Here is a 10,952-nt window from a genome sequence, read left to right on the forward strand (position 1 = left end):
CTATAATCATACTTGTTGCTTTTCACTCTAAGATTGAAACAATTAAAAAAAAACAGAAACCACATCATCTCGACACTTCTACATCATTTACACCAGAGCTACTGTCATAGCAAGATAAACGTGCAATACCAATACTGGAAAATACAGCTTGTGCCTCGAAACATTCGGATAATCACAGGCATATTAATGAGAGCTACATTCCTCTGCTGTTTTTCTGCACTGAAGCAGAAGTGGAAAGCAGCCCTCGTTAAAACACCATGTACTGAAATATTGTGAATATATGCAACACAAGGCATATTATTGTAGTACTCAACACAATCCCACACTGTATTTTTCTGAATATCGTGCAGCCCTGCCTTACACACAAATCAACTTCTTAATCTACATTCAGTTTCTGTGTAATAATCCTTGTGTAAATCGACAATTTTTACAAAGTTTGGGGTCATTTCCGAAGTATTTGTGACTCATTCTCACGCTTAGAATCATGTGAAGAAAATCTGGAATAACCCAGAAGTTTCTTTGAAACTTGCAGCAAAGAATGAGCCATGCAAAGACTCAACAGATACACACAAGCCTGAACAACACATTTCCAGGAATGTTTTTCTTTTAACGACAGACTGAATCAAACTCATTTTTTACTTTCAGACGGTCCAAAGGCTCACAATCTTTTTACACCTTTCAAATGCAGATTAGGAAATGTTTCCTCTGTGGCATTAATAAGCAGAGAACAAACTTATCAAAGCTAATGAGTAGAAGAAAAAATAAGCTGCACAGCATCCTACATCAATGTATTTACTTTGCTAATTTATTGCTCTTGAATATTTGGAATAAGACATTGACAGTCATATTTTTAAAGCTAATTAGCAAAAGTTACATTACCTTTTGGATCAGCTAATAGTTCTCATAGTCATCTGACTTCTTACTGTGGCGATGACCAAGTCACCATGGCAACTGCTCTCCTGTAAAGTTCAGAAATGACCCATGATCCTTTTCAGTCAGCCCACCAATCACAGATAAGACAGAGGATGTGCTCTCCTCGGGACTCAGCGGAGCCTGGAAACAAAGCAGATCTGGATCACATTTTCATACAGAAGGTACATTTTCCCACTTTTAGTAAGACTGAGAGCTGCACGGTGGTGTGGTAGTTAGCAGCGTCGCCTCACAGCGAGAGGGTTCCAGGTTTGATTCCCGGCAGGGGCATTTCTGTTGAGTTTGCATGTTCTCCCCATGTACGCGTGGGTTCTCTCTGGGTACTCTGGGTACTACTTCCTCCCACCATCCAAAAGCATGCATGTTAGGTTACTTTGTGTCTCTAAATTGTCCCCTTGGTGTGAGCGTGTGTGGTCATTTGTCTCTGTGATGGACCGGCAACCTGACTCGCCCAATGACAGGTGGGAGAGGCTCCAGCCCCCCCTGCAACCTGATTAATTGGGCATAGAAAATGGATGGATGGATAGTACGACTGAAATGCAGCTTCCTGTGTTAGGGAGCACCCCATAAAGACTGTGATGGCGAGTGGGATCTTACCTGAGAACCCCCCATGTCAGTACGGACCCAGCCGGGGTGTATACCCATGCAGAGAATTCCATCAGGCTCCAGGTCAACGGCCAAACAGCGGGTAACCATGTTTAAGGCGCTCTGAAATGAGCAGCAGGTTACCTTAAGACACTATTTACCTTTCAACCCCCGAAAAGCATTTTCATTTAAAAAAAAATAAAAATCACATTACACGCAAATTATGTAGATCTAAAAAAATCTCATGATCTCAGTTAGAAACCAATCACTAACCGTCAATATTCAGAATTAGTTCTAAACAAGACAAAAACATCATGAACCATGAATCATGTCCAACAAACCGGCTGTCAGGACTAAGCACCACCGTATTACAGTGAAAGGAGTCGCTGTGTGGAACAGCTGCACTGAGGGAAAACTTTAAAACCAACATACTAAGTAAATATGGTGAAGAACTGAAGCAACAAAGCTGCATCTCATCCTGGTACACCTGTTATTATCATTATTATTATTGTTATTGTTCACGTTCCTCGAACCACAGGCAGAGGAGGAGGAGTGGCAGCTATCTTCAGATCAGGGTTACTAATCAGTCCTAGACCCAAGATTAGTTTTAGCTCTTTTGAATCTCTGATTCTCAGTTTTTCCCACCCAAAGTGGAAATCACAAACCCTCTTGTGTTTGTTGTTGTGTATCGTCCACCTGGCCCTTATTCTGAGTTTCTCTCTGAATTCTCAGAGTTTTTATCACAGTTAGTGCTGAGTACAGATAAAGTCATTGTAGTGGGTGACTTTAATATTCATGTAGATGTTGAAAATGACAGCCTAAATATTAACTTTAATTCTATATTAGACTCTATTGGATTTTCTCAAAGTGTTCACAGACCTACTCACTGCCTTAATCACACCCTTGACCTTGTGCTGACTTATGGCATTGAGAGTGAACAGTTAACAGTGTTCCCTCATAACTCTGTCTTGTCTGACCATTTTTTAATAACTTTTGAATTTACATTACTTGACTACACGGTTTCTGAGAAGAATTCTACATATAGAAGGTGTCTGTCAGAGAATGCTGTAACCAGATTTAAAGAGTTGATTTCATCATCCTTTTCTTCACTGCCATGTGCAAATATGACAGAGGACGGCTACCTAAATTTTACTCCAGTAGAACTTGACTCTCTTGTTGACAGCACTATAGCTTCAATGCTGGACAATGTTGCCCTTCTGAAAAGGAAGGTAATCAGTCAGAAGAGGTTGGCTCCTTGGTATAATTCACAGCTGCGTGCGTTAAAGCAGACTGCAAGAAAGCTGGAGAGACAGTGGCGTTCCTCTAATTTAGAAGAGTCTCAATTAGTCTGGAAAGATAGTTTAATAACGTATAAGAAAGCACTTCGTAAAGCTAGAACTGTTTATTATTCATTATTGATAGAAGAGAATAAGAATAATCCCAGGTTTCTTTTCAGCGCTGTTGCCAGGCTGACAAAGAGTCCGAGCTCTGTTGAGCCATGTATTCCTTTAACTCTCAGCAGTGATGATTTCATGAGATTCTTCATCAATAAAATTGTTTCTATCAGAGAGAAGATTAATGGAATCCTTCCTATTATTATCACTGATGTATCATCAAGTAGAGCAGCTTTAGAAGTATCTTTAGAACCTGAATTGTATTTAGACAGCTTCTGTCCAGTTGATCTTTCTGAGCTAACAACAGCAATAGTCTCTTCTAAACCATCAACTTGTATGTTAGACCCAATCCCAACCAGAATGTTCAAGGAGTTTTTCCCCTTAATTGACACTTCCATATTGGATATGATCAATCGGTCTTTGTTGATAGGATATGTACCTCAGACTTTTAAGGTTGCTGTAATTAAACCTTTACTTAAAAAACCTACTCTTGATTCAGAAGTGTTGGCTAATTATCGACCTATATCCAATCTCCGTTTTTTGTCTGAAGTTCTTGAAAAAATAGTTGCAGTTCAACTTTGTGATCATTTACATAGAAATAATCTGTTCGAAGAGTTTCAGTCAGGATTCAGAGTGCATCATAGCACAGAAACGGCACTGGTGAAAGTTACCAATGATCTCCTGTTAGCCTCTGATAGCGGACTTGTTTCTATGCTTGTCCTGTTGGATCTCAGTGCTGCATTTGATACGATCAATCACAGCATTCTGTTACAGAGACTTGAACATGTTATTGGGATTAAAGGAACTGCATTAGGCTGGTTTAAGTCATATTTATCTGATAGATTCCAGTTTGTTCTTGTAAATGAAGAATCTTCCTCACACGTTGGAGTAAGTCATGGAGTTCCTCAGGGTTCTGTGCTTGGACCGATTCTTTTTACTTTATACATGCTTCCATTAGGTAACATTATCAGACAGCATGGCATAAATTTCCATTGTTATGCTGATGATACTCAGCTGTACTTATCTATGAAACCAGATGAAACCAACAGGTTGGTCAGACTACAAGCATGTCTTAAAGACATAAAGACCTGGATGACTCAGAACTGTCTGCTTTTAAATTCAGACAAAACTGAAGTTGTTCTCTTTGGACCTGAGCGCTTCAGGGAGAAATTGTCTAGTTATATAGTTACTCTAGATGGTATTTCCTTGGCTTCTAGTTCTACAGTGAGGAACCTTGGAGTTATTTTTGACCAGAATTTATCATTTGACGCACATATAAAACTGGTTTCTAGGACTGCCTTCTGTCACCTTCGTAATATTGCTAAAATCAGGAACATCCTGTCTCAGGGTGATGCAGAGAAACTAGTTCATGCATTTGTTACTTCAAGATTGGACTACTGTAATTCCTTATTTTTGGGCTGTCCCACATATTCTCTGAAAAGCCTCCAGCTGATCTGATGAGAACTAACAGGAGAGATCATGTTTCTCCAGTTTTAGCTTCTCTTCATTGGCTCCCTGTTAAATTCAGAATAGAATTTAAGATTCTTCTCCTCACATATAAAGCTCTTAATGACCGAGCTCCATCATATCTTAAAGATCTCATTGTAAGGTATTTTCCTAACAGAGCACTTCGCTCCCAAACTGCAGGTTTACTTGTTGTTCCCAGAGTTTCTAAAAGTAGAATGGGAGGTAGAGCCTTCAGTTATCAGGCCCCTCTCTTGTGGAATAAGCTGCCAGTAAATGTCCGGGAAGCAGACACCCTTTCCACTTTTAAGATTAGGCTTAAAACTTTCCTTTTTGATAAAGCTTATAGTTAGGGATGGCTCAGGTAATCCTGAAACATCTCATAGTTAAGCTGCTATAGGCTTAGACTGCTGGGGGGCCTCATCTGTCACACCTTTCCTCACTTTGCTCTCTTTTTCCTCCTGTTTAATTTCTCAATTGATTTTATGTACATGTGACATTATTGTGGTTATTAACTTATGTTTCCCTGTTCCAACAGATATCCTTTGAATGGTGTTATGGTGTTTTTCCCCCCTCTTTTCCCTCTTTTCTGTCTTCTCAAACTCCAGCTGGTCGAGGTGGATGGTCACCCTTCCTGGTTCTGGTTCTGCCAGAGGTTTCTTCCTGTTAAAGGGAGTCGTTCCTTTCCACAGTCCCTCAGGCTCAGGACGGGAGATTGGACTGAAGACAAGTTTCGGTGCAATCTGTTGGTTTCCTTAGCTAGGATATTAATTTTTTTAATTGGCTCTATATGAATTAATTGGATTATGATTACAATGAATTGAATTCCAATTGGCTTGAATTGGACAATATTATTTAAGTGCCTTGAGATGACAATTGTTGTAATCTGGCGCTATATAAATAAAATTGAATTGAATTGAATTGAATTGAATTATCAAAGCTAAATGGTTTGTTTGGGTGTGAGAGGGTAGCTCTCGATCCTATGGCCTTTCTGACATATCCTTTTATCATATCATCCGCTCAAAGAAATAAATCGGTCCTGTTAACTTCCCCCTGGGGATAATGGAGGATAAATGTTTGCTTTTGAGTTTCACTGAAGCTGAACAGAGGCTTTGCAGCTTGAAATCACTCACAGCGTGGCCTAATTGGCATATTTTTGCCTGATATTCAGAACGTAAGATGACTTCGTCCTTGATGCGACACTTTTCATTTACTTTTTGAAGAGCTGATTAGTGAGTCTCATGTTTCTTCCTTTGCCTGTCAGAACTATCACTTTATGAAAGATTATCTTGATCATCCTTCATTCATCTATATAAACACAGCTGGGGTCAATAGGTTTTTGCTTTGAAAGCCTAAAAGTCAAACAGATAAACAGTTTCTCCTCATTTGGTTAAATTTCTTCAGAAAAGTTGAGAGTGCAAGCTTAACCCATAAAGTCACTGTAAGCTAACTATAAGCTCAGTCAATGTTTTCATCCCACAGCAACAATACCTTGGATATCCTGTAGGGATACCATTTGAAATTGTTGGCCCTCTCACCCCAGTTGAGCTCCACGGAGCCCAGCAGGGAGGTCATGTTAATCACGGCTGCCCTCTGGATTCCCATAGTCCCTGAGCTGCCAGCTCCTCCTTTGGATGCAGCTCGCTTCAGCAGAGGGAGAAAGGCCTGACAGGGGCAGAAAGATGATACAACTCTCATGATTTACTTTCTGACACTTACTTTCTGACATTTACTGTACCAATATTGTCGTCACCTCTAATTTATTATACTTCAAGTTACATTTATGAAAGATGAGCTTCACAGTCAGTGCCTCTTCACATTGTGTGTTAGTGCTGCCCCCTGCTGGCTATACGTAAATCCTACAGAGAAATTGCTGGAATCCTTCATGCATCTTTCTTAAAAAGAGGAAATGCATCTGAGGGTGCAGTTTTAGTTTGCAGTTTTTGTTTATTTGGTTTAAACTGTGTGTTATTGAACACCAATCAGCAGGTGGTTCAAAGCCTCAAAGCAACGTTACTGCACAGAGTTTACACACTCTCTCCAGCTTTCTTTCACGACAGACATGCATGTTAGGTTTATTGGTGATTTTAAAATGTACGTAGGGGTGAGCATTGTTGTTTGTCTCATCTGTCTCTGTATTTGCCCTGTGATACACTGGCTAACTGTCCAGGGTGAACCCTGCATCATGTCTGGTGGTAGCTGGAATGGGCTCCAGTCCCCCAAGCCTGAGTAGGTCCATATTAAGTTTTATAGAAGATTAATACAACCCCATGACACACAATACAAGACATATTCCACTGTGTAATTATTCAACTACAGTTAAGTTGAATGCATTGCAGTGTGTGAAAAACTAAGTGAACCCCCTGATCCAACATCAGTAAGTTTCAGTAATGGTTTCCTGTGGGACGTTATCAGTCTCTCTCATGGAGGAATCTTGGTCCACTCTTCTTTCCAGCGTTGCTTCAGCTCATTGAGGTTTGCAGCATTGGTTTCTGCACAGCTCTCTTAAGGTCCCACCACAGCATTTCAGTCAGGCTGAGGTCTGGACTCTGACTGGACCATTGCAACACCTTGATTCTTTTCTTTTTCACACATTCTGCTGTAGATCTGCTGCTGTGTTTGGGATCTTTGTCCTGTTGATGAGCCAGTTTCAGCCCAGCTTTAGCTGTGGGACAGATGGCCTCACATTTGACTCTAGAATACTTTGGTATCCAGAGGAGTTCATGGTGGACTCAATGACTGCAAGGTGCCCAGGTCCTGTGGCTGCAGAACCAGCCCAGATCATCAGCCCTCCACCACCGTGCTTGACAGCTGGTATGAGGTGTTTGTGCTGACATGCTGTGTTTGGTTTCCTCCAAACGTGCTGCTGTGCATTATGAGCAAACATCTCCACTTTGGTCTGGTCTGTCCAAAGGACATTGTTCCAGAAGTCTTGAGCTTTGTTCAGATGCAGCTTTGCAAACCTAAGCTGTGCTGCCATGTTCTTTTTAGAGAGAAGAGGCTTTCTCCTGCAGCCCTTCCATCTTTCTCTCTGTAGAATGATGGACTCCAGATAGTTTGGAAATGGCCTTATAACCCTTCCCAGATTAATGGGCAGCTGCTTCTCTGAGATCATTGCTGATGTCTTTCCTCCTTGGCATCGTGTTAACACACACCTGAAAACTGACAGAACTTCTGCTTTTATAGAGCTGCTCACTCTGACTGATGATCAGTTAATCATTGATCAGCAGCACCTGGCTGCTGCTTAGCCTCTTTAACTCCTGTGGAAGCTGTAAGGGTTCAATTAGTTTTTCCACACACTTCGTTTTTGTTCTATATACAATAACACAGATAGTTTCACTCCTTATTCACATGACTAACTGACATCTCTAGTAAACAGGCAGAAAACACCACAGTGCTCATTAAATCTGCCAGTTATTTTCTGAAAAATCATTTAGTTATTGAAGTTAAATGTTAAAGAATCATCATGACTTTCTTAAAGCTGTTCACACGAGGAGAAGAAGAATGAGCACTTTTATTAAGGCTGAACTCATTAAAGATTTGATCTTTTAGTTTGGAACATTGATCACAGATGTTCCCTGTTTAGTTTTTTGTAACTTCTATCTTCTCTGGGAGTTTTAAAGCTCATGGCAACAGGGGAGTAGCAGCTTTCTGCTCGGCATGATGCACTGTTCAAAGTCCAAACAGAAGAGCTTTGTACAGCAGTGTGACCTTGCAGTTATAAAAACTGTCCTTTAAACTTTGTGTCAGCGAGAATCTGCCTTGCTGACAGTCTTTTGATTAGTGCTGAAATTTGTGAAAGCACTGGGCGCTGCTCTGTAGCGTCCCACACTCTGAGGCCAAACAAAACCAAAAGTTCTGATGAATATTTATCACACGCAGTCTGTTCAAGGCTCTGAGATTTTGTTACGTCTGTGTTTCAAGGTCGTCGTTTTGAGTTAGTTTCACAGAATTAAACCACCCGCCCCCGATGACTCAGGAAAACAGAAGCATGACAACTGAAAGTTTAAAAGTTCCCAAACTGTGAAACAACAGGTTACCTTGGTGATCATTAGAGGAGCGACAGCATTGGTGTGGAAGTTTTCTATCATCTTCTCTGCGGTAACAGAATGGTAGTCGGCCATCACGTTGATCCCTGCATTGTTGATCAGGCAGTTCAGACCGTCTTCTTGTACCAGCCGGCCCACCTCCTCTGCACACTTCTCTATGCTCTCCTGACTCACAACATCTGCACAAGAAACACAACAAACTGCAACATAAGCTGATCAAAGCTGAAATGGCTTTGTGTTTCCAGGCATTGCAAGTCATGAAACGAAATTTGGATGAGGCGCGCACTCTACCTACTGAGGACTAAGGCCAGTTTCAAATCATCTCATTTGTCTTAACGTTCAGTTTTAGTATTTCTATGCTGGTGCGGGATAGGGATGGTGTCAAAATAAAGTGGCCATCAAGCCTTCCAAACACATGTTTTTAGACTCCACAAGGTGAAAATTTAAACTGATAGCCATAGTATCTCCACTACACAATCAAGGGCACTTAAAAACCAAGAATAGGGTTAAAAGAAGAGAATTGGAATTGGTCCCAAACCACCCATACAGACAAAGGACTCAACACAACTACGACCACCATGTAGGTGGAATTTATAGTTGTCTTGTGTGTCATTGCAGTTATTTAGCCTCTGTTTGCAGGCCTTTGGGTCACCGTCTTATTTTTATCATTACACATCTGGCTTTGGTGGGTTTTTCTTCTTTTTTTTGCGTCTCAATGTGATTGTCTGCATTAAATCCTTCAGTCTCACTGTGTAATTTTGAATTTTTTGGGTGTTTTTTTTTTATCTTAGGTGCCATATTTGGCATATTTGTTGTATCTGAGTCATATCTTGGTTATTTTTTTTCATTAATAGAACATTTTATCTTATTTTGGTCCCTGTTCATCTCATTATAACCACTATAACAGTAATTCTCTTAAAGGTGTTTCACTTTGATCATTTTACAGCTTTTTGCTGTACATGTCTCAGCTTTGGTTTGATTTCTGGGCCCATTTAGTGTCTTTTAGATAATTCTGTCACATTTGGGTTGTTTCTGAATTCAGTCTTAGACACACACACACCCATCCACACACAAAACAACCACAAACGACGCACAATCATTTTGTGATTGTTGTTAATCTCCAGTTATATTTTGTACCTTGTTGTTATATTGCCACTCCTTTTTTCATGTTAGGGTTTTTTTAGGTGACATTTTGGTTGTTTCACTGCCTTGTTGTGTTCCTATGGGACATAATCCATAACTTTGTTGACATTCTCTATCACTGCGGTCATTTGTTCATCTTTTCATGGTTGTTTTGTTCAATGTTTTGTGCGTTTTCCATGTATTTCTGGCATATGAAAAGTCATTATTTGCTTACAAACACCAACACTGCTCCTCTCGGTCTTACCCAGAGTTAGTATGTGGATGTGGGAATGCTTCTTTGCCAGTTCCTGAAGTTTCTGTAGGTCAAAAGGACAAAACTGTCATTACTTAGTGAGACACAACTGAGCGAGCAATGGCGACCTCTGGTGGTGACATTTATTATTGTGTCTGCTTCGCGCAGCTTTTCCGTTACTTAAGTCGACTCTGCGTTAGATAACGCTTGTATAATAAAGACAATTCAGTGCAAGTATCTGAACGAATCGGTGGTTACCTGTGCGGTGTCGGGGTTTCTGGTCGTGGCTATAATCTTGCCGGGTGAAAAACCTTCACTCGCAAGACTGTCGACTATCTGCAGCCCGAGCCCGCGGCTGGCTCCAGTTACCAGCACCGAGCCGCAGGTTCTGAAATTCACGGCTCCGCTCATCGTTGAAAATGTCTGTCGCTATGTTACTCTACGGTCCGGTGTGTGAGCTTACGGAAATGATTTTTCTGGCTAATCTGCGGCGGTTGTCACGCCGCTCCTCCGGCAGGGGGGAGGATTGCTCCACTGAAACCAAACGATCCAGAGACTTTACACGACGAAGATGGTCGAATAGAGAGCAGTTTCGACAACAGAGGCCGAAATAGAACTGAAGTAGAGCATTCAAAACCACATTTTTTCACATGTAATCTGATTAATCGAGGTTAAACTGGCACAAAGTGACAAGAAAGTTGAGCAAACGCTTGAAGGTGTTTTAAACATTTTTGACTCGGATCTTTTCGTAAAACTCTCCCATAATTCATTGCGCACAAACCAGCCAAACTGTTAACGAAACTGCCCTTTTCGAGAAAAACAAATGTTTAGTTGATTTATTAGTAGTGTGTGCGTGTCTGTTTACTAGTTATTAGTTCAAAGATAAGTATCTAATAAACAAATAAAATTAAAGTAAATGTGCAGCGTTATAACCTTAAATATAGACCACAAACATGAAATGGAGACTTACTACAGATAAATGTGGGCATAAGTGGATTAAAGAAGAAGAACAAATTGAAGTGAAGTACCTATGTAGGTGTAAATAATAATCTGGGTAGTGTCCAGGGAGATGCAGAGGTGGTTGAACAGTAGGAAATAAATATGTGGGATTTATTACCTTGACACTGGAAGGACCGGCACTACTTCTGCTCATTT

At 40.7% G+C, this 10,952-nt stretch overlaps 1 protein-coding gene across 1 annotated transcript; it reads right to left on the reverse strand.

Moving 5' to 3' along the window:
• Positions 1–342: 342 nt before the first annotated feature.
• On the reverse strand, positions 343–10,311 carry LOC140306701 (C-signal). The gene is made up of 6 exons (XM_072385298.1): positions 10,056–10,311; positions 9,810–9,861; positions 8,414–8,601; positions 5,865–6,038; positions 1,528–1,638; positions 343–1,053 (listed from the first exon to the last, which is right to left on the reverse strand). The coding sequence occupies exons 1-6, from the start codon at positions 10,206–10,208 to the stop codon at positions 940–942; spliced, it is 792 nt and encodes a 263-aa protein (XP_072241399.1). The 5' UTR covers positions 10,209–10,311; the 3' UTR covers positions 343–939.
• Between the last annotated feature and the right edge of the window lie 641 nt (positions 10,312–10,952).

Source organism: Leuresthes tenuis, unplaced genomic scaffold (genome assembly GCF_036924035.1).
Source record: "Leuresthes tenuis unplaced genomic scaffold, fLeuTen1.0.hap1 SCAF_5, whole genome shotgun sequence".
NCBI classification, from domain to species: domain Eukaryota; kingdom Metazoa; phylum Chordata; class Actinopteri; order Atheriniformes; family Atherinopsidae; genus Leuresthes; species Leuresthes tenuis.